Source organism: Vulpes vulpes, chromosome 3 (genome assembly GCF_048418805.1).
Source record: "Vulpes vulpes isolate BD-2025 chromosome 3, VulVul3, whole genome shotgun sequence".
Lineage (NCBI taxonomy): Eukaryota > Metazoa > Chordata > Mammalia > Carnivora > Canidae > Vulpes > Vulpes vulpes.
Genome location: NC_132782.1, coordinates 72902595 through 72929467, shown reverse-complemented (window position 1 = coordinate 72929467; position 26873 = coordinate 72902595). Strand labels below are relative to the sequence as shown.

Below are 26873 nucleotides of genomic sequence, written 5' to 3'. Positions count from 1 at the left end.
ATCACTTTCTGAGGTACTAGGGGTTGGGGCTTCAACATGTGAATTTTTGTTGGCGTTGGCGGGGAGAGGCACACAATTTAGCTGATAATCATATTATTGCATTCCTTGGATTTGTTTCTCAACTTCTATTTTAGGCTGTGCTGTTAATTGGAGAACAAGGAACAGCCAAGACAGTCATTATCAAAGGGTTTATGTCAAAGTACAATTCTGAAAGTCACATGATCAAGAGTCTGAATTTTTCTTCTGCCACCACCCCACTGATGTTTCAGGTACTGGCTCTTTGGTATCGCTCATTAAGTCAAGTTTGTGATCAACGTTGGCGGCTCAGCTCTCTTTACTTTTCTGTGCGTGCCCATAGACTTCATCTGTACCTTCCCAGCCATGATAAATCCCTACATACACCTTCCATTATTCACCTGTAGTAGAATCTCTCCCTAGTTAAATTATACTGTATAATCTTAAATTGTGGAGAAATAAAAAGCTTATATAGGGTGTTAAAAGCCTCAGTACTGTTTAAAATATCTGGCAAAGCTTGTGAACATGTAAAATCCCAAACTTAAAGGAGTATTATTTATTCCTCTATCCAAACCGCCTTTCTCTCCCTACTACCTGTTTTCCTGTGGGCATTTCACTATTCTAAGCTTTAGAATAGACACGCTGGTCATCTTTAATGGGTTTCTCTTGAATCAAGGGCTGTTAACGTTGCTAAAGAAATACTTTTCACATCCCCTTCTTCGTTTTTGTTCTCCCTGTCCACCTCTACATAATTCTTGTCCTCATGATCCACACCAGGGAATTATCCTGGAAAGAGCCCCAACTGGTCCGAGTCTAATTCTCTTCCGACCTTGCCTTCATTCCTCTTCCAATCTCCATTTTGGATATTGCCAGTTTATCTTGTTGTTCCTTGACTTAACATTCCACAATGGCTCCCATTAGCAATTGCAGGAATAAATCTTAGGGTTAGGTTAGCCCGTTGAAGATTTTATCCTATTATCTCATTGAGGTATATTTAAAAAAATCCCTCAAATTTGCTTTGCATTTGTCAGTGGAAATACTAGGAATGACCTGGGTTTGCAGTGGTAGACTGGTTGGTTGCTTTTGTTTTTAAATTTCTTAAAACCCTATTGACACTGGGCAGGGAATCCTGTGTGTTAATTCATGTTCAGTTGTTTTCAAATGACCTCTCTTGTCTGCTAGAACATTAACACATTAATAAAAAGGACACATTTCATAAATTTAAAATGGAAGGAGGATTTTTTTTTAGCAGAATTCCAACCCAAAGAACTTTGTTCTTGATTAACTTTGTTGTTCTTTAGCTATTGAAATTAAAATATCAAAGAGCAATGAAAATTGTTGACAGCTTGGCTAAATCATGACTTTTTATCACTTAATATAATTGGTGACTGCAGAGTGCCAATAAACTAAGACCATTGATAAAGTTTCTAAATAAGACTGTCAACTATATAAGGCTCCTCTATTAGAGATGGAATTTCCAATACTGGCTAGCTATCAAATGAATGGCGTTTACAGTGTGGTGATGGGAGGGAGGGTCTGAATGGAAGGTCAGCCTCAAATTGCAGAGACTCAGCTGTGGTATTTTTGTGTTTGGGGAATAGCACACTAAATTATCTTAGGCTGGAAAGATGCTAACATTATACACATTCTTTTGTTACTAACATTAGGTACATTCCCTTGATATTGTTTCACTTTAAAGAACTCTTGTTAGTTTTACTTTAGGAGAACATCTTAAAAGTTATAATTTTAACTTTGTTAAAAAATAATAAATAAAATAAAAATGCAGGTTTTAAAACCTCAAATTAAAGTATGATTTTTCCCCCCATTATGTTGGGTGATTATCTAGCTATTCACATTTCTTGAGACTAGATTAAATCTTTAGGGTTGTAATGCAGTTCTGGTAGTTCTACCCAGATGTACTAAAGACTTCATAGGTAAAGGGCTTGGTCCCCCCACAAGACTTCCTTCACTTCAGATATCAGCCATGTGCCTGAGTTTCTAGGCTACCAGCACTTCTGAAGAACTGGCTAGAAATTGAGCAGTTTCTGTGACTCTCTCTGTTTCCATAATTCACCAGAATGACTCTCAGAATTTAGGAAAGTGCTATGCTAATGATTATGGTTTCATTATAAAAGATAGGAATCTGGGTCACTCAAAAAAAGAGTTGCATTAAGGCAATGGTTGGGAGGGTCCCAACTATAAATATTCTGTCCTCAGAATGCATTATCCTCCAGGCACGTCAGTGTATATCCTCAACCAGGAAGCTCATCTGAACTATAATATCCAAAGTTTTCACTGGGTTTCATTACAGAGGCATGCTTTTTTTTTTTTCTAAATTTTTATTTATTTATAATAGTCACAGAGAGAGAGAGAGGCAGAGACACAGGCAGAGGGAGAAGCAGGCTCCATGCACCGGGAGCCTGATGTGGGATTCGATCCCGGGTCTCCAGGATTGCGCCCTGGGCCAAAGGCAGGGGCCAAACCGCTGCACCACCCAGGGATCCCTACAGAGGCATGCTTGATTGAATTGTTGGCCATGTGATTGAACTCAATCCCCGACCACCCTCCCCTCCTAAAAAGTCAGTTGATACCAAGTGGTTTAAATCTCCTGACCCTCAGATCACATACTTGGTCTTTCTGGCAAGGTAGTCTGAGGGACCCACAATGAATAACAAAGAAAATTCAATAACTCAGGAAATTCCCGTGTTTAAAGGCTCCCTCCTGGGAACCAGGGACAAAGGCTAGCCAAATTATTTAGTATCTAACAACACCTTGTCACTGTATTTTTATTAGTAATTTGTTGTGTTGTTTAGTCCTTTAAGGTAGTAAAGATCTGTAGGCTATGTCTTTTTAACATGAGGCAGTTATTAATTTCCTGGAAAAAGGTGTATTTTATATAGAAAGCAACTTATTTGTTGAAATAAAAATTTATAAGCTATATAGTAAATTTCTAGAAGTCATACCACATTGAAATATAATAATTAGGATAATAAAGCAGACTTTCAAAACACAAATATCTGTATTCTTTAGGATCCCATTGTCTGATTCACAACTACATTAACCCAGTTCCCTCCTATGCTGGTGTCATGGTAGCACCACCACCTCACTGTTTTTTCTGCTCAGAAGCATCATAGGATCATGTACTCTGTTTAGTGCCTGTTTGGACTGCCGAGTACCCAAGCTTTCTATTAAGCTAGACTCTCTCACTGTAATTCTCAGCCATTCATGCTGAAGTAAGTTCTGATGGAGATGAATGTTTGTCTTGAGATTTCCCACTTATCTGGATCCAAATGAAACTGAAATTGTAGATGAAAAGACTGATACTGTGCATCCCTTCTGTGGTACCATGATGGCACATAGTCTGGTTGAGGGTACACGTCTGTTTTTTGACAGTTGTTTTCATTTGGATTTCTTTTGTTTTCCCCATGGGGCCACATTCACTTTTTTTTTTTTTTTGGTCAATAGGACGACTGACTGTAGTATGTCCCTCTTTGTCTGGGACAGTCTAGCTTACTTCCATTGTCTTGGACTAATAAATAATGGCATCCCTGTCACTATCAAAAGTGTGTAGTTTGGGCAAAAATTGTATGGTCATCTTATTTTCTTGGCTAAGGGAATTCAGTTGGTCTTTTAAGAAAGAGATCTCAATTTTTTTCCATAACAAATATTATTTTAAGGTTTTTTCCCCTAGTTTTGAAAGTAATCTGTACATGTCTTTAAAAATATAAACAATATTGAAAGGTAAGAAGAAAGTTTCTTTACTTCTGTAAAGATTTATCTAAAAATAATTGTAAAGTGTTTTGAATATAACCATCTTACAAATGGTTGCATAGCAATAGATTTTTTTTTTAAATGAGAATCATAGAGCCTAGAAAGAAATTCTACATTTTTTGTTAGACTCAGAACCACTTTTCCAAATGAAATCTTAGGCAGAAGACTAAACTATCAGAGAGGTAACTATAGATTTGCTTTCGTGGGATTGGAGCTGGGCTCCTGAAATCCTTCCCAACTTTATCCTTGCTTCCTTTAGGGGGCCCTATGATTGAACAAAATTGTTTTTACTCCTCAGAGCATAGTATGAAGACTAGTTTCCAGAGAAGAATCATAAGAGATTATATGTGAAAGTATTTTTCCATGGTAAAGTTCTCTAAAAGTGTCAGATTTTACTGTTATTATTAATGTACTTAGGTGGAGGGAGATTGAAATCCTTATTTGTGTTCACACAATTAGTTGGTACCAGAACCTAATGAGAAACCAGATTCCCATATGTTCTACGCTTTTCCAGTTCACCCATGTGCTTCCTTCCAATAGATTTTCTTTATCACTTAGAGCACTTGTTTTATTTTTAGCTTCTAGTTACATGTTATTGTATTTTTATGCTGTTTTAGATATTCTACTTTTTAAACAACATGCTGTTGAGCATTTTAAACTTTACTAATGATGTAAGACTTTTCATTTGGTTTTAGTGGCTTATAATATAAGGGGAAGATCTTACTTAGGCAGTAGATGTCTTAATAAAGAACATAGGCTCTCCATTTTTATCTTTTAGCTGCATAGTGGATATATAGAAGCCTAAAATTAAGCATATTTTATATTTCAATGTAATTGGATGTAATATGTGTGAAAATGACTTAAATGCTGATATATAGAGATAATATTTTTTATTTTTATTATACATTAACCTCATCAAGTGCTTTCAAATCTATTATTTATGGATAACACTATCTTCTGTATATGCACACATACATATGTATAATATATATCTTATCCCTATCTTTGTATATATTCCCACTCCACTTGTGACCATCAGGTTATGGAGATTTTTGATACGTCCTATTCACAGAGACAGTTGTGTGAATGGTAAACCCCAAAGTTGGGCAGTGCACAACATCCTCAACTGTACATGACCTTGTCAATGTCCCTTCAATAGCAGTGTTCCTTCTTCTGGTTGGGGAAAAAGACATGTACATAACCAAGTATAACTGATATGATAAATGCTAGTTATGGTGTAATTTAAGTGTTGTAGGGTCCAGAGGAAGAAGGGAGTAGTTCCTTTAGGGGGTACAGAAATCAATGTAATGAAAGAGTTGACATTACTTGAGGAAATTCCATATGTATATTATGTTAATATTATATTTTTTAGGAATTACAGAGATTAAATTATGTATTAACTCAGAAAATAGGTTATCTCTAATTTTGGGGCTCCTACCTTAGAATGTATGAGGGCAGCTTTCCATAATTTCATTCCCACATCTGCCTGGATTTCTACATTTATAGTTTTTATTTCTTAAAATTCCACTGTCACAAGTGGGGTTGATATGTGAAGTGGGTGTGAGATAGGTAGACAAGAAGGTTAGAATCTTTTCTAGAGCCTATAGTATGCTTAAAATGATGTCATGCCGACTACCATTCTCCAATTTCAGAGTAAAGTTATTTTTTGGTATTTTTTTTTTTTTGTTGGAGTTCAATTTGCCAACATATAGCATAACACCCAGTGCTCATCCCACCAAGTGCCCCCCTCAGTGCCTGTCACCCAGTCACGCCATCCCCCCACCCACCTCCCTTTACACCACCCCTAGTTCATTTCCCAAAGTCAGGAGTCTCTCATGTTCTGTCACCCTCTCTCATATTTCCCACTCATTTTCTCTCCTTTCCCCTTTATTTCTTTTCACTATTTTTTATATTCCCCAAATGAATGAGACCATATAATGTTTGTCCTTCTCCGATTAACTTACTTCACTCAGCATAATACCCTCCAGTTCCACCCACGTCAAAGCAAATGGTGGGTATTTGTCGTTTCTAATGGCTGAGGAATATTCCATTGTATACATAAACCACAGCTTCTTTATCCATTCATCTTTCGATGGACACTGGAGGCTCCTTCCACAGTTTGACCACCGTGGACATTCCTGCTGTGAACATTGGAGTGTAGGTGTCCCAGCATTTCACTGCATCTGTATCTTTGGGATAAATCCCCAGCAGTGCAATTGCTGGGTCATAGGGCAGATCTATTTTTTACTCTTTGAGGAACCTCCACACAGTTTTCCAGAGTGGCCACACCAGTTCACATTCCCACCAACAATGCAAGAGGGTTCCCCTTTCTCCACATCCTCTCCAGCATTTGTGGTTTCCTGCTTTGTTAATGTTCCCCATTCTCACTGGTGGGAGGTGGTATCTCATTGTGGTTTTGATTTGTATTTCCCTGATGGCAAGTGATGCAGAGCATTTTCTCATGTGCTTGTTGGCCATGTCTATGTCTTCCCCTGTGAGATTTCTGTTCATGTTTTTTGCCCATTTCATGATTGGATTGTTTGTTTCTTTGCTGTTGAGTTTAGTAAGTTCTTTATAGATCTTGGAAACTAGTCCTTTATCTGATATGTCATTTGCAAATACCTTCTCCCATTCTGTAGGTTGTCTTTTAGTTTTGTTGACTGTATCCTTTGCTGTGCAAAAGCTTTTTATCTTGATGAAATCCCAATAGTTCATTTTTGCTTTTGTTTCCCTTGCCTTCATTGATGTATTTTGCAAGAAGTTACTGTGGCCAAGTTCAAAAAGGGTGTTGCCTGTGTTCTCCTCTAGGATTTTGATGAATTCTTGTCTCACATTTAGATCTTCCATCCATTTTGAGTTTATCTTTGTGTAAGAGACTGGTCTAGTTTTGTTCTTCTGCATGTGGATGTCCAATTTTCCCAGCACCATTTATTGAAGAGACTGTCTTTTTTCCAGTGGATAGTCCTCCTTTATCGAATATTAGTTGACCATACAGTTCAGGGTCCACTTCTGGGTTCTGTATTCTGTTCCATTGATCTATGTGTCTGTTTTTGTGCCAGTACCACACTGTCTTGATGACCACAGCTTTGTAGTACAACCTGAAGTCTGGCATTGTGATGCCCACCGCTCTGGTTTTCTTTTTTAATATTCCCTGGCTATTTAGGGTCTTTTCTGATTCCACAGAAACCTTAAGCTAATTTGTTCCAACTCTCTGAAGAAAGTCCATGGTATTTTGATAGGGATTGCATTAAATGTGTAAATTGCCCTGAGTAGCATTGACGTTTTCACAATATTAATTCTTCCAATCCATGAGTATGGAATATTTTTCCATCTCTTTGTGTCTTCCTCAATTTCTTTCAGAAGTGTTCTATAGTTTTTAGGGTAAAGATCCTTTACCTCTTTGGTGAGGTTTATTCCTAGGTATCTTATGCTTTTGGATGCAATTATAAATGGGATTGACTCCTTAATTTCTTTTTCTTCAGTCTCATTGTTAGTGTATAGAAATGCCACTGATTTCTGTGCATTGATTTTGTATCCTGCCACGCTGCCAAATTGCTGTATGAGATCTAGCAATCTTGGGGTGGAGTCTTTTGAATTTTCTACGTACGGTATCATGTCATCAGCAAAGAGGGAGAGTTTGACTTCTTCTTTACCAATTTGAATGCCTTTTATTTCTTTTCGTTGTCTGATTGCTGAGGCTAGGACTTCTAGTACTATGTTGAATAGCAGTGGTGAGAGTGGACATCCCTGTTGTGTTCCTGATCTTAGGGGAAAGGCTCCCAGTGTTTGATATTTGCTGTGGGCTTTTCATAGATGGCTTTTAAGGTGCTGAGGAATGTTCTCTCTCTCTCTACACTCTGAAGAGTTGTGATCAGGAATGGATGCTGTATTTTGTCAAATGCTTTCTCTGCATCTATTGAGAGGATCATATGGTTCTTGCTTTTTCGCTTGTTGATGTGATCTATCACGTTGATTGTTTTATGAGTGTTGAACCAGCCTTGCATCCCAGGGATAAATCCCACTTGATCATGGTGAATAATCTTCTTAATGTATTATTGGATCCTATTGGCTAGTATCTTATTGAGAATTTTTGCATCTGTGTTCGTCAGGATGTTGGTCTATAATTCTCCTATATGGTGGCATCTTTGTCTGTCTTTGGAATTAAGGTGATGCTGTCCTCATAGAACAAGTTTGGAAGTACTCCATATCTTTCTAGCTTTCAGAAGAGCTTTGGTAGAATAGGTATTGTTCTTCTTTTAACGTTTGATAGAATTCCCCCGGGAAGCCATTGGCCCTGGACTTTGTGTCTTGGGAGGTTTTTGATGACTGCTTCAATTTCCTCCCTGGTTATTGACCTGTTCAGGTTTTTTATTTCTTCCTGTTCCAGTTTCGATAGTTTGTGGTTTTCCAGAAATGCGTCCATTTTTTCTAGATTGCCTAATTTATTGGCATATAGCTGCTCATAATATGTTTTTAAAATCGTTTGCATTTTCTGGTGTTGGTGGTGATCTCTCCGTTTTCATTCATGATTTTATAAATTTGAGTCTTTTCTCTTTTGTTTTTAATAAGGCTGGCTAATGGTTTATCTATCTTTTAATTCTTTTAAAGAACCAACTCCTGGCTTTGTTGATCTGTTCTACAGTTCTTCTGGTCTCTATTTCATTGAGTTCTGCTCGAATCTTTACTAACTGTCATCTGCTTGGTGTAGGTTTTATTTGCTGTTCTTTCTACAGTTCCTTTAGGTGTGAGGTTATTGTGTATATGAGTTTTTTCCAAATTTTGAGGGATGCTTGTATTGCTATGTATTTCCCCCTCAGGACTGCTTTTGCTGTATCCCAAAGATTTTGAAGGGTTGTCTTCATTCTCATTAGTTTGCACGAATCTTTTTAATTCTTCTCTAATTTCCTGGTTGACCCTTTCATTTTTAAGCAGGATGCTCTTTAACCTCCACATGCTTGAGTTCCTTCAAAATTCTTCTTGTGATTTAGTTCTAGTTTCAAAGCATTATGGTCTGAAAATATGCAAGGGACAATCCCAACCTTTTGGTATCGGTTGAGACCCTATTTGTGACCCAGTATGTGGTCTATTCTGTGGAAAGTTCTATGTGCACTTGAGAAGAATGTATTCAGTTGTGTTTGGATGTAAAGTTCTGTAAATATCTGTGAAATCCATCTGGTCCAGTGTATCATTTAAAACTGTTGTTTCTTTGGAGATGTTGTGCTTAGAATATCTGTCATTTGCAGAAGCGCCGTGTTGAAGTCTCCTACTACTAGTGTATTATTATCTGGTATCTCTTTACTTTGGTTACTAATTGATTGATATACTTGGCAGCTCCCACATTAGGAGCATAAATATTCATGATTGTTAGGTCCTCTTGTTGGATAGATCCTTTAAGTATTATATAGTGTCCCTCTTCATCTCTTACTACAGTCTTTGGGATAAACTTTAATTTATCTGATATAAAGATTGCTACCCCTGCTTTCTTTTGAGGACCATATGAATGGTAAATGGCTCTCCCCCCTTTCATTTTCAGGCTGTAGGTGTCCTTAGATCTAAAATGAGTCTCTTGTAGACAGCAAATAGGTGGGTCTTGCTTTTTATCCAATCTGAAACCCTGCGTCTTTTGATGAGATCATTAAGCTCCTTCACGTTTAGAGTTACTATTGAAAGATATGAATTTAGTGTCATCATAATACCTATTCAGTCCTTTTTTTTGTGGATTATTTCTTTGGTCGTCCTCTTTCATTTACATGGTCCTCCTGAATATTTCTTGCAGAGCTGGTTTGGTGGTCATATATTCTTTCAGTTTCTGCCTATCTTGGAAGCTCTTTATCTCTCCTTCTATTCTGAATGAGAGCCTTGCTAGATAAAGTATTCTTGGCTGCATGTTATTCTCATTTAGGACCCTGAATATATCCTGCCAGCCCTTTCTGGCTTGCCCTGTCTCTGTGGGAGAGGTCTGCTGTTAATCTGATATTTCTCCCCATATAAGTTAGGGATCTCTCGTCTATTGCTGCTTTAAGGATTTTCTTTTTATCTTTGGAATTTGCAAGTTTCACTATTAAGTGTCAGGTTGTTGAACGGTTTTTATTGATTTTAGTGGGGGACCTATCTATCTCCTGGATCTGAATGCCTGTTTCCCTCCCTATGTTAGGGAAGTTCTCAGCTATGATTTGTTCAAATATGCTTTCTGGTCCTCTGTCCCTTTCGGCACCCTCTGGAACCCCAATTGCATGTAGATTTTTCCTTCTGAGGTTGTCATTTATTTCCTTAACCTTTCCTCATGGTCTTTTAATTGTTTTTCTCTTTTTTACTCAGCTTCCTTCCTTGCCATCATCTTGTCTTCTATGTTGCTCATTCTTTTTTCTACCTCATTAACCCTCGTCGTTAGGACCTCCAGTTTGGATTCCATCTCATTTAATTGATTTTTGATTTCAGCCTGATTAGATCTAAATTATGCAGTCATGAAGTCTCTTGAATCCTTTATGCTTTTTTTTCCAGAGCCACCAGTAGCTTTATAATTGTGCTTCTGAATTGGCTTTCTGACATTGAATTGTAATCCAAATTCTGTAACTCTGTGGCAGAGTACTGTGTCTGATTCTTTTGTGGTGAGTTCCTCTTTCTAGTCATTTTGCTCTGTGCATAGTGGCTACAAAGGAGTTTTACTGGAAACAAGAAGAAAAAAATAAAAGGAGGGGTACCATTTGGTTATATACACTGTAAATCTGTCAACTTCCCCTGGAGCTTTCCAACGTTGCTTGGTCCAGAACTTGCTCTTCCCCTGACCTCCAGCCGGTCTCTGGGGGAGGGCCTGCTGTGCTGATCCTCAGGTGTGTGCACCTGGGGAGCTCTCCCCGCTGCCCCCCCCCCCGGGTGCCGGCTCAGTGGGAGCTGCTGACCCCGTGAGGCCTCTGTCCCCTGGGGCCCAGCCCCCCCAGGGCAGGGTGACACCAGGAGGAACACCACCACTAGCAGTGGCCAGCTCTCTCACCCTGGAGTCAGCTCCCCCAGTAACCACCGCAGCTCCCAGTCCACGCTGGCCTAGGTGCTAACAGAGCGGGGGGCGCTGACCTGCACAGTCCCCCGCGTATCAAGTATTTACAAATAAGTACACTGTGCCAGATACCTTTCTAGATACTGACAATGCAGTGATGAGCAAGATAAAGAAGGCACCTTCTCTCTTTACCTTCTAATGGGGAGACAGGCAATACTCAGATAAACAAATATACCTATTTTTGTTAACTGGACTGTGATTATGTCACCCAAATAATGGGTGGTTGGTGGTCTCCCCCAGATGAAGGAGATCAGAGAGAGTGTGGGTGGTGGAACATGACAAAGATGATTGTTAGTTCACTAGACCATTTTTTTTAGGGGGGAGACAAAAAATCGTAGATAAAATTGTAACACACAGTATAGACTAGACAGTGTATATGATTTTTTAACAAGTTTACCAGGACTGCCTGGAGGAAGCAGAGGCGGGGGGTAGTGGCACACAGTTTAAGAGGTTGTGACATTAATCCCCATGAGAAAGACAAATAACTATCCTCGGGCGTAAAATTGATTTTTCAGGGAGGAGGAGATATATTCAATAGCAATATTGAAATTATAAAAGAAAGGATGTATCGATGTTGGATGGGGGAATTTTGGATGGGGCAGTTGGGCCATGGGTGCCATTCCCTGAAATGTGGAGAGGGTGCAGACTTTGGGGCAAGAGGTATTTATGTCTGGATATGTTGATTTGTGATGCTATGGACTTCACGTGGGGAAGTCCTGCTGGAGAGACCAGTCATGTATATGGTTTTCCCGAACATTTCCCAATAGCTCTATGATGGAGTAGAACCTGCAGTTATTGTGTTTCAGGGCTTTAGGAGGTTTCTCCAAATTATGCATTAGATAATGATTTAATGGGCGGCAATTCTAAAAACAGAAAGGTCTCCACTCCAGGATCACAAGCTATTTCATTTTACTCCCTCCCTTGTTTTTGTTTTTGTCAACTTAGTTCTTTTATGAGATATATAGCTTACTGGTAATTTCCTGTTATTTTGAAAAAAATAGGGTCACAATGACAGGGATGCAAGTGCAGGTATGGGGCTATTATTTTATATTATCCCATCTTTTCCACCTATGACCTTTTAGCTCTTAGATGGCCCCTAAGACAGAAAATCTTCATGTGCCTCATTAATAGACAAGGGAATCTCTGGAAGGCTCTAGCTTGCCATAGGGAGGTGTCAGATTATTAATTTCCTTATGCATTTAAATTTATTCAAAAGCAGAGCTAAATGTAGCCTTGTGCATTAAACAGTTTGCTTTTATGTCAGGGGAATAGGAAATTCTTTTTGACATTGTACTGTTGTCATGAGAGATTTATTTTGTAATTGAATGAGTGAGGATATATTTATATATCTTTATATTTGGAAATAATGAAAAAATTTCATGTATCTTGCCATTATTCATTAGAATGGTGATGGAAAATTACAACTTGAAATTATCAACTGTGAGATTTCCAAAGACAAATATATATATTTTTGTTTATATGTTGGCCTTATTTTGTGGTTGTATCTTGGATTACTAAAGTCATTTTAAACTGATTGCTCTTTATCATGAAATAACTAAGCTTCTTTGGATAGGAGAATCCATTTTATTGCAATATACCTCTGCTTTCTTCTACATTTCATCTTTAACATGACTTAAAATCATGAATCAGTAGATTGCTATAGTGGTAGGAATGGAATGAAGTCTGTAAGACTGAGTTTCCAGGACGTGAGAACAGTGAAGCCTTTTCTCTCTCTTGCTCTCTCTCTCTCTCTCTCTCTCTCTCTCTTTTTTTTTTTTTTTTTTTTTTTGTGGCACTAGCTTCGGTGACTCAGTTCATGCGTTTTGAATGCATGGGTACTCTAATACCATGATCAATAGTCTGGGTCCCTCCTCATGTTCCCCTTACCTCTTCCAACACTCTTTCCATCAGTGAAAAGCTGATGGAAATTTAAATTTAAATTTAAAGAAAATTTAAATTGAGGAATAGTTGACATATAATGTTACATTAGTTTAATCAATTTTAAAATTCTTTTTCATATTCCTAGGAAAGTTTTTTGTTTGTTTGTTTGTCTTAATAGAGCACCGTGTAGTCTTCTTTACCACCTAAGCTGGGCATGGAGAGATGAGAGAGACACACACATTGACATAGTTTGCAGTTTTGTCTCAGGGGATGAGAGGTGATTCACTGGGATTGCATGTACCCCAAAGCACTGGATCTGGATTGTGTTTGGCTACAAAAGCCCATTGATAGCCTTCTCAATGGAGAACACACAGTCTTCAGGTGGTGGTAGTCTGTGTGGCTCAGAGCACAGACCTAAGAAGCTTCTTAGATAGTAGCCCTTTTTAATTTTGTCCCTGATTTACAGGGAAACTTTCAGAAGGGTTAAATTGTTCTTTAAATAGTGGGACTAGGGGATATAGTGCCATCAATGTAGAAATAATGAGACAAAAATCTGTAGAAATGGAACAAAGAGTTTCATCCCGCTCAAAATGTACAGTAATTAGAATTCCATTTACTCCTAAATTAAAGCAGATTTTCAAAGGTTAACATTATGCAAGATAATATAGGTACTTCATGCCCCAGTTTCCAGAATTAAAAAGAGATTTGGGGTGTTTGTGAGTAATTTCTATCAATTCCAGTATTCCCAGATTTAAAAAATCATTTATTGTGTCTTAGAGGATGTTTTCACAGATCTTTCTGTTGGCTTTCTTGTTTCACAGAGAACAATAGAGAGCTATGTGGATAAACGCATGGGTACAACATATGGCCCTCCTGCAGGAAAGAAGATGACTATTTTTATTGATGATATAAATATGCCAATAGTCAATGAGTGGGGAGATCAGGTATATTGATCCTATTGTGCACTTCATTTCAATTCAACATTGATTTACTCTCTGATGAGTGAATATTTTTTCACATTTTTAATATGTAGTTTCTCAATTCCAACGAAGTCCATTATTGAGAACACTCAAGGATTAATTTCTGGGATGTAATGGAGTGACCTTTTAATTCTGAAGGTTGTCTTTCTTAGGTTACTAATGAGATAGTACGACAGCTGATGGAACAGAATGGATTTTATAACCTAGAGAAGCCTGGGGAATTTACCAGCATCGTAGACGTCCAGTTTTTGGCAGCCATGATCCATCCTGGGGGTGGACGCAATGATATACCACAAAGACTCAAGAGGAAGTTCTCTATATTTAACTGTTCATTGCCTTCTGATGCTTCCATGGACAAGATCTTTGGTAAAATGGTGTCAGTGGGGCTTGGGTAGGAAAGAATACCTGCTTGCATTCCAATGAGAAAATATCCACCTGGAAATCAAATAGAAGGGGCACTGGGTGGCTCCTTAGTCTTTTACCCTCATCACTCTCAAGTTGTGTTTATATCAGGAATTTGCTTCTATAAGGATTTATTATATATAAAAATATATAATATTTTATATTGGCACCTGAATTTATATTGACAGATCTTTTAGTACCTTTATTTTTCTTAAAGTAACTGTTGCTAGCTTCTTAAGGAGGTTAAACATTAAATGAACAGGGAGATGATGAGAGTGTTTCCTTATGGATATACCTATAGAGGTCTAGATTGATAGAATACCATGCCAAAAGTTTATGTAGCTGATACTTTAATCAAGCCACATAATGATTTTGGCCAAAGAAATAATTTTGCCTATAGCAGCGATTTAGCCAGAGTCTGATCTTCAGGGCAATTTACAGGATTGTAATAAATTATTGATTGATTAAATATGTAGCATTTCAGAAATAATATCATTTAGGAAACACTAGCCCAGCAGATAACTATGATCACTTGAGTAATGAAAGAGTTTAGAGTTGATTTTGTAGTACTCTTTGCAGAAAAAGAGTGTAAAGTTATGTACGCATTGTGTTAAGTATTCATTTACCATTTCTGAAACTTCTGAGAGAAAACTCATTAGAGGATTATCTTAATTAATTTCTGGCAGACTAAAATGTCATCTCACCACCCTGGGCTAGTGGAATATGACAGGATTTGCCTTTGATGGTGGCAGTGGGCAGAAGTTTTGAAGCCAAATGATATGTGAATGATCTAAACCTGCGAAAAGTACAATGGACCAGAAAAAATGACTATTATCAATTTTAATTATTCTTTTTTTGCCTGGAAAGTTTTACATATAAAGTAAATTAAAGTATTTTATAATGCATGGAGAGGCAACAACAGAATGAAGAAATCTTAAGTGTTTGTGACACCTCCCTTTTGGTTATATCTTTATAAGGCAACTTCATATATTTCACGTTCACCCACTTAATATTATTGGATTTGTTCAGCTAGAGCTTTGAGCAGTATTTCTTGATCAACTTTTTAGTATTCAAATACTAACTTATTTGAACCTGTACCTATTTTTTAGATTTAAAAAAATAAGGGAACATTAATATAAATTTCTTTGGTATGTGGCCATCTAATAAATGTGTATAATATTTGTGCAAACTATGTTATAATAGTTTTCATTTAATTTCACTGACTTGAACCATCACTCAAAACCTTATGACTTTTTTCCTCTTTCAGGTGTTATTGGGAGAGGCTACTACTGTTCTCAGAGGGGTTTCTCAGAAGAAGTGAGAGATTCAGTGATGAAACTCGTCCCTCTGACACGCCGACTGTGGCAGATGACCAAGATTAAAATGCTTCCTACACCTGCAAAATTCCATTACGTATTTAACCTTCGAGATCTTTCCAGGATCTGGCAGGGCATGCTGAACGCCACCTCAGAGGTTATCAAAGATTCAGATGTAAGTGATGTGTGAAGGGAAACAAATGGCTTTGCTATTTATTCTATGCCCTAAATATTATTCATAATGTAATTCTTAGTGGAATGGTGAAATATTTTGGGATGTTTTAGCATGGATATTCTTTTTTTTGCTGCTTTTCAACTAACATAAGTAAGGGAAAAGTATGAAGTATGTCAGAAAATTTCTTTTAAAAATTCCAAATAAATTCATGTTTAAGGAAATAGTATACATAGTTATTTTCTAATGAATGGAATAAAAGAAACAATTGATCTTATGTTCCTATTATAAGATATTTTCCTCATACTAAGTAATGGGAAGAATCACTATCGATTTTATTATCTAATAGTTTTCATATTTTAAACTTGAGATTTTAACTTTAAAAAAGTAATATCTTTATAAACATTCAAAATTGGAGAGACCATTTTATTGTTAATCATCCTCAACTTTCTAAGTAACTGGATGCACTAAAAGAATTACATATATTGGTATAATTGAAGAGAGGCAGAAAAGTGAAAAGTTTATTTGGCTGAAAAATGAGCATCTGTACCCACACTTGAATATAACAGTTCCTAGTGTTAAAAGAATTCCCTTCAAACTGGATTATGGAAAAATCCAGTATGTTTTTTCTCCCAAAGCATGGCCCCTGTGCTCTGGCTTCGGTAACATTGGCTTCTCTTGTAGGTTTTTATGGAAGTGAGGAGGTAAGTAAGTGAGTTTTAGGGATGTGTCCACATAACCAGAGAGGGACAGTTGAGGTATCCACCAGACTATCATGAGGCATATCAAATAGTGACTATAAAAAAACCCCCAACTTTGCCCCAAAAGTAGGTAACCACACTGGCTGACTCCAAGACAAGACATTTTGGGGAAAACTCACTCTCCTTGTGACAGAGAACAGAGAGCCATTTTAGCAGCAAGGAACATTTTATCTTGATTTTTTCCCCCACAAATTTGCTGACAAATTAATGTCAAGGCAGAATGCATGTCTCCAATATTATTTTTTTGAGTGGCCACTTTTTGATGCTTTCTTTAAATCACCATGAATAGTTCTAGCAATTGGTGTTATAATGAAGTCTGTCTTAATTAACTGAATCATTGGATATGTTTTTACTAAATTCCTTTTATGTTTTGGTAACCAACTAGCATTTTATCATTAGCAATCAAATGGCTTAAAAAGCTCCTAACATGCAAAATGATAGCAAGTGAAGAAATTTCCACCAGTCTTTCAAATCAAGTGAGCTTGCTATACAAACAGGTGTATTGAGCAATTAATTTCTTCAACTTCCAGTTAACTTTGCACCTTGGATTATGTAGACTAGATGATTGCTTTGTTCAGATAATGCAGATTTTTGCCACAAATTTCTTTCACATTGTGCAAAGTAAATATACCTTTGTAATATCTCAGTTGTATACATGAGAATTATTTATATACTACATTGTATATTATGCTCTGGCCACGTGAATGTAGATGTCTTATCCAAGCAGATTAATTTTTCACAGACTTAAGGTGTTTATGTAGACTATTACCTTGTTGGTTCATCAGAGTGGTTTTAGTCATTCGTCTATGGACATTTTCGTTTTAAAGACTGAAGATGAATAGACACTACTCTCTATCTGATATACTTGCATGAGACCAATCTGAAATGAAGTTAAGTATGTTTTTACCTCAAGTTTTTAAAATGTAGCATCTTAGATCAGGAAGGATGGTACCCTCTAATTTTGTCAACTTGATTCTCAACTGTGGCAAATAGAAACGAATAACACATTTTAATTATGTTTTTGACAGGAACTGTTAAGGCTATGGAAGCATGAGTGTAAACGTGTGATAGCTGATCGTTTCACAGTGCCCAACGATGTGATCTGGTTTGATAAGGCTTTAGTAAGTTTGGTGGAGGAGGAGTTTGGTGAAGAGAGGAAACTCTTGGTGGATTGTGGAACTGATGCTTATTTTGTGGATTTCTTAAGGGATGTGCCTGAAGCTACAGGTAAACTGTTGAGCAGAATTTGAAATTCCCCAAAAGGAAACCTGAAGACAGAAGGCTCAGTTTAGGGAGGTTGAATTTCTGTCTAGTAAACTTCACAGAAACAAGCTGGGGACATAGTAGGTGCTCAGTGAATATAGACTGAGTGGCTACGCATGGAGTTCAGAGATTAACGATTTTTTATGCATATTATTCTTGCATATTAAGATAGATTTGGGATGCAGGACACGATAGAAGAAAGAGTCCAGGACTTCTAGCTGTCACACAGTGGTAGGTTTGAGGAGAGAATCTACCACACAAAAGCTGGGCAACTCTGAACTTTCTTGAACCTCATTCTCATTTATGAAAATGGAAATATTAATATGTGCGTTATGGGGCAGTGTAGGGAATAAATGAAATAATAATGAAATATTAATTAAAATAAATGAAATATCTAGAGTTGTCTACTCTTGGCAGTCTGCCAAACGAAAGGTAGCAAAAATAATGGTGATGATGATTATTTGAGTCATCCTGAGTGTTAAAAATAGGAAAACCTTAGATCTCTGAGAAGGCCATTGAATATAATTGGAAAGAGATGGGTGATGTGGATGCAAGCTTTCGTGGTTATGGTTCTATGAAAAATGGAGACATATATTGCTTTTCTTCTTATGAAAAGAAGTAGTACTCCAATTACTTTTTTTCCCTCAGAAATAACTGAGCTTAAGAAGAATATTTTCTTTTATTTAATTATATCTAAATTTAATTCTGAGGGTGAATTTTAAGTTAATTTCCATATTTAAAAAAGCATATTTAAATACATGCAATTTATATCTACTAAATGGTTGAAAATGACCACACGACTTCTTTTTCAATTTGATAAGGATGTATATGATCTATCAAAAATTTCTGAGCAGTAGTTGCAAAAGGAGGTTTACTGCTGGCTATGCAGTTGGAGGGATCCTTCAACAGAAAGAAGCTGACACATTTTATTTTAAATGAGGTCACATGCATACAAAAATCCTGTAAGCGTAAGAACATTTAAAATTAGAATTTATGTATCTCATTTCCTCTAATTCAGAAGGATAAGTAATTAGAATTTATGTGTTTTATTTCCTCTAACTCAGAAGGCTAATAATTAGATTATGGTTTTCAAGGAGCAAGACATAACTGCTGTGTTTTTGCAGGGTGGTTGCATTGGAGGTGAACACATAACCTTGTTTTGTTTTTTTTTTTAAAACTTCAAAGCACTTTGTTTCCCAAAGCTTGAGTTGAACATTTATGAAACGGCGAAGTGACTATTGAAATTCAATTAGTGAGAACTTTGCAAATAAGCCAATCTTCACGATTATGTTAAATCAGTTTTATTGCTTTGTCATAAAGAGGTTAATATGCTATTATAGTAGGATAGAGTCAATTGAAAATAATTAGATACTGTTAGATTTGGAAGATCCGCTCACTCATCTAGTATTTAGTGAATTTCTAAGTTGTTATTGGCATATTCGACTCACATGTCATTTTTTTTTCCAGTTACTAATGTTAACTGATAGTAAACTTCTACATGCCCAGTTTGGCATTATGCTTTATAGTCAAAGATGGGAAAGTGTTGGGGCAGCCTGGGTGGCTCAGTGGTTTAGCACTGCCTTCAGCCCAGGGTGTGGCCCTGGAGACCCAGGATCAAGTCCCATGTCGGGCTCCCTGCATGTGTCTCTGCCTGTCTCTCTCTGTGTCTCTGATGAATAAATAAATAAAATCTTAAAAAAAAAGATGGGAAAGTGTTAAGTTGGTATAATATGTGTTTCTAATTTTTTAAAAAAGTATATTGATTTTAATATATATTTTTCCAGTAACATAATTCAGTATGTTTATTTAGGAAATCATAAATAAGTTTTTAAAATGTAGCGTCTTAGATCAGGAAGGATGGTACTCTCTAATTTTGTCAACTTAATTCTCAACTACCTCCATTCTCTAAAATTCACTTCTGTCTTCACCATTAACCTGAAATTCCTGATTCATAAGTATTTCCTGAGCAAGTGCAATGACTTTTTCCTTTTTTTCTTATTGAAAAATCTTAAGTCTTGACTTCTCTAGATGATTTTGACATTAAATCCCTCTTTTGACCTTCATTTTGACCATTAAGAAGTTTCCTAGAAATGCCAATATTCAATTATGGATTTGGATTAAATTTAATTTATATGGCATTATTTAGAATTGGCTCTTTCTAGACAGGAAATAACTAGGACTGGGTAGGATAACAAAAATTCCAATGTTTTTATTATTGTTTGCTTTCTTTTTTTATGATTTATTTATTTATTTTGAGAGAGACAGAGTGCATGTGAGTGGGGCAAGGGGCAGAGGGTGAAGGAGAGAATCTCAAGCAGACTCCCTGTTAAGCCTAGAGCCCACCTGGGTCTCGATCCCATGACCCTAAGATCATGGCCCAAGCTGAAATTAAGAGTCAGATGCTCAACCAGTTGAGCCACCAGGGGCGGCCTCCGCTTTTCTTTTCTTTTCTTTTCTTTTCTTTTCTTTTCTTTTCTTTTCTTTTCTTTTCTTTTCTTTCCTTTCCTTTCCTTTCCTTTTCTTTTCTTTTCTTAAAATATGTAATATGGCATTTGGATGAACAGTGGTGTTATTAAGTGTTAAATTGTCAAGCTATGAGTATATTAATTTAGGTTGAATGAACTACTAAAGCCCAGCAATTTGAAGAAACTTTATTGATTCTTTTCCCCCCCATCCCAGGTGAAACATCCGAGGAGGCTGATGCTGAAATGCCTAAAATTTATGAGGCAGTTGAATCTTTTGATCACCTAAGGGAGCGTTTGAATATGTTCCTGCAGCTATATAATGAGAGCATCCGTGGCACTGGCATGGATTTGGTATTCTTTGAGGATGCCATGGTTCACTTAGTCAAGGTCAGTGGCCATACCCAGTGACACTACCCCAAAGTGACAGAAACTTGGCTTCACACCAGAATTTTTTTCCCTTCTCTTTCATTTTTATCTCCTGGAAGAGTATTCGGTTTGAAAATAAACTCAGTGCTATATTCCAATTTAATTTCTAAACTGAATGCAACATGTCACACCTATAGGTTGAAAATCAGCCTGAATATCAGAGCATGGGTACTTGAAATGTGTGGTATAATTTTATTCAGTGTTGCTGTACAGCTTCCAGCTCAGTGTTTTCACCACATAGAATGATTGTAGTTGACATCTGAGTTCAAAGCACAGGGAAAAAGTCTGCTTATTTTTTGTATTATGTGAAAAAATAGCACATAAACTTTGAAGACATTATGCTCAGTGAAAGAAGCCAGTGACAAAAGGATAGATACTGTTATGATTCCAAATACCTGAGGTACCTAGTATAGTCAAATTCATAGGTGGAAAGTAGGATGGTGATTGTCAGGGGCTTGAAAGTAGGGAGAATGAGGAGTGTTTAATGGTACAGAGTTTCATTTTTGCAAGATGAAGAGTTTTGGAGATGGTTATTGTTGGTGGTTGCACAACAATGTGAAAATCCTGAATGCCATTGAAATATATACACTTAAGGGTTAAGATGGTAAATTTTATGTTCTATATATTTTACCACACTTAGAAATGATAATTTAAAAAGAATGCATAAACCATTGACTTTGAGCTGGGTGAAAATTCTGTTAGCATGAAATCCACCAGCAAAGTACATTTTCCTTTCTACTTTGTCACAGGAGGCATTCCAGTATCTATTCATAGGATAATTGACTCTCAAAGGCTAGAAGTCAGTTACTTGATAACTTATGTGACGTAATTTATCTGTGGAGGAAGATAATGCCATTTTAAAATCTGTTGTTGATGTTCTCACTCCGTTGATGTCAATTACTTTTCCAGACTACTTACTTTTAGTTAGAAAGAGGACAGCTTGAGGCTGTCTTCCATTACTTAGGTTTAACCTTGAGAAAAAATCTCCTAATTACAAATTGTCACCTCTCATACTTACTGAATTTAGAGGTCATCTATTCGACCCTCCCTCTGAAAGTGGAAAAGGCTGGGGAAGGCTGGAATATGTCAGGGAGAGGGAGGAAGACAGAGAGGCTGTTGTGGTCATGAATCTCCCCTGCAGGAGGCCATAGAGCTTGGGCATTCTGGATTCCCAGAGACATCTGTACTGAATTGTGAGCACAAATGTTCTTCCAAATAGAAATAATGATAGGAATTCTCTCATATTTCATGATTAAAAAGAAGAAGAAAGAGAAGAAAATAATACCAAAGGCAACTTTATAAGTAATGTCTTTTGGAGACAGAATTTGATTGGCCTAGGATTTCATAATGGCTCAGATTGACGGTGAGACTATTTATATTAGTCTTATGTTTGAGGAAGTTCTCTAGAACTCTCTTGCTTCCATGTTCATGTACAGAGGAGTGATGACCATTTCTTCACCATGTGGGGACTTGACATTTGAGGCATGACTCAGCATAGGGTCTTTGACTGTTTTTCCTCAATTTCCATCTCAGCCTCTTGTGTCTGCTCCAAAATTGGCTGAGGAATTCATGACTGGAGTTTTTGAGCTAACATACTGCTGCATTCCTCATGGCCTCTTATGCGGACTGTCTCTTCTACTCTCCTGTTTCCTGTGGACGGTATGTCCAAACTGTGTGACGGGGATACTATCCTTGAAATATGTAATCTAGTTATAAGACATGACAGAAGCCAAGAGACAGAATTAAGATGAAAACTGCAGCAAAATGGGATGTGATGTGAGACCAGGCATATTTCTTGGTTTCTTTCTTCATTAAAATGATGATTGTCTTTCAAAACAGAGGGTATCTCTGGGATAGCTCTTTTGCCTCCTTGGTAAAGATTCAAACCATGGTGTGTGGTTTTTGGTGGTCTAGCCCCTGCTAGCACTCTAGCCTGTGGCTTGTGCTCTGTTTAGCATATAATCCAGAAAAATCAGCTACCCATAATGAAACCCACCCTGCTTCCAGAGCACTTCACCAATATGCCTTCCCAGCGGTGCTATGTTGTGTGGAAGTTATCGTTGTGTGCGTTTGTCTTCCCTACTGGGCAATAAGCTCTGTGAGTGTGGGCACCCAAATTATTCACCTCAGTATTCATGGATAAAGAATAGGCACACTTGAGATACTTGATAAATAGGTTTGGAATTTAACCAAGTCCCTAGTGTGGCCCTAAACAACCCTTTGCTGCCTCATCACCTGATATTTCTGTACATAGCACTGAAGTTCCTACGTCTATAGGGATACCTCAAGCCTTTTGTTGATTCTTGGATGTTGTTCATCCCATTTCTTCCTAAAATGTAGCTCAGTGCTTCCTGGTATGCCCCCTTCTTTGTTTGAGAGACTTCTAGTTATCTTTCAAGATCCAGATCACACTCCAGCTCCACAGCTAAGACTTGCCTCTACCCAGCAACACTGTTTCCTTTGCAACTGTTCTTACCTGTTTCCATATTGACCATGGAATGTGCATCACCACATTTCTGTTAATAGGTGTCTCTCCTCTACTGGCATGCTCACCTGGCATGTGAGCATAATTAATAGCATTATTAATTTTTAAAATATTTGCTAAAGGAATTGAAAAATGAATGTTTCCATCTCATAATCTGTATAGAATAGTCCCGTTTGAAAGTCTCTTGACTGTGTTTTCTCATTTCATTTGTTTGTGATTACTTAGGAGTTTTTGAGCCCCCTTTAGAGCTGCCTACTTGTTTTGTTCATGCTCATTTGTTGTATATGGTTTAAGCATTTACCATGTGCTAGAAACTGGGAATGGAAAATTTTAATAATTTAAATAAAATTTAAATTTTAATTTAATATTTTAATTTTAATTAAAATTTTAATTTTAATAATAGAAATGGAAAATTTCTAGTTTAAGAAAAAGATGTAGGGTGAAGGTACCAATACCTAATTAATTAACAACAATTATTTAAATCCTTAATATATTCATCAATACCAATGAAAGGAAGTGGTTATGACAAAAGCTATATATTTTGAAAAACATTATCCAAGGAAAGATAAAGAAGATTCTAGTGTGGCTTTTGGTAGCTTCTTACCTGTCTTATCTGTGCCTCTTGAAGGAATACAAGGGAAATAATATGAATAGACATTGGCAAAAAAATTCTTGCCAGGACTGTTCCTTCCCTGCCTACAACAACATTGGAGATCACATAGGCAGGATGAGCAGGTGCTTGGAAATATGGGTGCATCACCCACCTATTCCACAGGTTCTCAGATCCACAACAGAGACAAGAAAATGGTCTCCATTTCCCAGGCTCACACTAAATTGGGGAGAATAATCTAGAAGCTAAGAGTAGTCCTAACACTTTGTTATATCTTGATAAGAAGAAATAAAAGAATAGTCCCAACAGGGGAATAGCCCCTGCCAGAGGAGGTAATCCTGAGAAAGGATGTTTACTGACATGCTGGCAGACTACAGAGCCTGGGTTACCCCAGGAAGCTTCCACCAGCCACAGAGAAGTGACCCTTCTCAGCCCTGTCTCACTCTCTGTCATTAGTCTACAGAAAAGTGAGTATCACAGCAATTCCCCAGGCTCAAACTGCAGTTAGGAGGGAAAGAGAAATCATTATCATGTACGGAGGAGAAAGCATCAAGGAGAATTCTACACTGAATCCCCTCTAGGTGGGGGTTGGAAGTTGGGTGGTATAAGCAGTTCTCAGTAACAATAAAGCTAAAGAAACATGGACTTCTACCACAAGGGGGACTTGAAATAGTCTGGGGCTACTGACTGGCCCACCCATAATCGCTTCTTGGTAGATTCCTTAGGTCTCACTCTCTGTGCCAAATAAGAGGAGGGCATTTATGCTTGTTTTGTTCCTCCTCCTCCTTTTCTTCTTTTTAAAAATTCCATCATCTGTGCCACATTTTGGGAAGTGTCTTCTCTTTGATTTCAGCTCTCTGTCATAAAAAGAAAAAAACAACAACCAAAAAACTCTGTCATTTTTCAAATGGGGAGAGGATATTCTAATCAACTGTGTGTTCTGTCTTGAAATTGTGGTCTCTTTCCTGTCCCACTGCATTAGGTTGGGAACCTAAAAGAAAACCTTCAAATCCCCTTTATTTTTAAAAATATTTTATTAATTTATTCATAAGAAATGGAGAGATAGAGAGGCAGAGACATAGACAGAGGGAGACGCAGGCTCCCTGCAGGGAACCTGATGTGAGACTCGATCCCAGGACTGGGATCACACCCTGAGCCAAAGGCAGAGGCTTCACCATTGAGCCACCCAGGTATCCCTATTTCTCTCTTTTAAAACCCAGAGCAGGCCACAGAGGTGGCTTGGTCTGGCTTCTTGGTACTGGTCTCTAATTTCCCAAAGGCATCTCCCAACAACAAACACCAGTCTTTCAGAAATGCCCTCCTTCATCCAGCCAGTATATCTGTCCATTTTGATCCTGAGACACTTACATCTTCCCAAATGCTTATGGCGCATAAACAGGAAAAAATGGAATATTTACACATTGAACACCAATATGTGCCTTTTCCATTCCACATTCTAGATCTCACGTGTCATTGGCACGCCCCGGGGAAATGCCCTCCTGGTTGGAGTGGGTGGATCAGGAAAGCAGAGCCTGACAAGGTTAGCTTCGTTCATTGCTGGCTATACCTCCTTCCAGATCACTCTGACAAGGTAATAAGCTTTTGCTTTAATTAACCTAAAGTGGATTTTGATAGCGGGTTTTCAGAGGCCACTTGAACTTATGAATGCATTTTTCTTATACATAAAGAATCAATCATTTTCCTTCCCAAATGTTGACTTATCATCGTCCCCTTTCAACCTTTATTATAGATCATGAAATTTTCACATTAATAATTTGCTTTTGAAGCACTTCAGCCTCTTATTGTAGTGAATGGCTGCCTCCCTGTTTTTATGTTATACACTATACATTATTATAAAAAATGTATTATGTGTATTCCTCTTGGTATATTTCAGAAGAAATTTATCCCTAATAAATGTTAATTCAGATTTCAAGAATGTTAATAAACTAGAAAGTAGATGGAAAATTTATATTGATTTGCTCATTCGTTCACTTAGAAATATTTATTGAACACCAACTATATTCAGGCACTGGCTAGGTACTGGAAAGTACATGATGAGCAAAGGGAACTTGGCTCGTGTCATCAAAGAGCTTCCCATAGTCGGGGGCGGGGTCAGACAGCTGAGCAATTCATTCAGGAAGGGGTCACACATATGTGCTGTCTCCTGGAAAAGAAATAAATGAAGACCAGCTCCTGTTGTAACATGAGGGCAGAACTCCCGACCTAGTCTGGGAGATGGTCCAAAAAGACTTCCTGGAGGAAAAGATTTTTAAACTGAGACCTGAGTACAAATAGGAATTGTCTCAGAGAAGAGGCGAGGTGAAGGATGTTCCAGGCAAAAGTGTCAGCACATATGAAGTCACATTGAGGCCCTAGAAGAAGTTAAATATGGCTGGATGTGCAGCGTAAGATAGCAAGTGGGAAAGGAATAGAACGAATAGGAATGGAGGCCTTTGAAGGTGTGATATGGAATTTGGACTTTATCCTAGAGCAGGACACCATTGTTGAGTTACTGCTAGGGAAGGCCTGTGGGTTTGTATGTACAGAAAACGAATGGAGAAAAAAGGACAGACTCAGGATCACTGGCAAGTTGAACGTTTGGACGTGGTCTATCCTAGCTCTGGCTTGGGACGCTAGCCAACTGATGTATACACTCACCAAGGTAGGGAACCCCGGGACAGTTGTCCTTGGTCATATGTGTGTAGTGAGGGTGGAACAAGAAAGCAAAGAGTCAGTGCGAAGAGATAAGAAGGGGTGATTCAGAGAGGCTGAACTGAATTTCAGGATTAACCAAATTGAGAGGCAAGAGGCCAGTTTAGGAAGTTTAGTCAGGCTGAAAAATTGTAAAGGTTAACTTGTAGGTGTGGGAGCAGGAAGCCTTGCCTGTTCGGCTTTGCTCTAGAGCTTTGCCTTGGTTCAGTAGGGCAAAGCATCCCTCCCTCTGTTCCTGATGCAGGTCCATAGATACCTGGTAGGAGAAGAATTGAAAATTATTCATGCTGGGTTTAAGATCCAGGTATTCAAGTTGTTGTCATACTTTGTTTGGTCTGAATTTTAGGCTTCTGCTTGAAGAGTAAATCCAAAAGGTTGCTGTTTGTTTTTCGAGTACTAGGACAGGAAGAAACAATTCTAATGACTTGTCTATGGTTCTTCTAGTTTGTGGAGGGAAGCAAAGTTAGGCAAAAGATAATGTATATGGGAAAGAGACTGGACTCTCATATTTTTGTTCCTAATATTTCTAAGAAGCCTTACGGTTTCCAAAGTGCTTTTCC

The 26873-nt window shown here is 37.6% G+C and overlaps 1 protein-coding gene across 1 annotated transcript in view; it reads left to right on the top strand.

Moving 5' to 3' along the window:
- Positions 1-26873, top strand: part of DNAH5 (dynein axonemal heavy chain 5) — a 217189-nt gene that overhangs the window by 113162 nt on the left and 77154 nt on the right. The window contains exons 47-53 of the mRNA XM_072752730.1: positions 135-269; positions 13543-13665; positions 13854-14067; positions 15371-15594; positions 17381-17579; positions 20295-20467; positions 25062-25192. Of these exons, the coding sequence (XP_072608831.1) occupies positions 135-269; positions 13543-13665; positions 13854-14067; positions 15371-15594; positions 17381-17579; positions 20295-20467; positions 25062-25192 (1199 nt within the window). The remainder of the gene's footprint in view (positions 1-134; positions 270-13542; positions 13666-13853; positions 14068-15370; positions 15595-17380; positions 17580-20294; positions 20468-25061; positions 25193-26873) is intronic.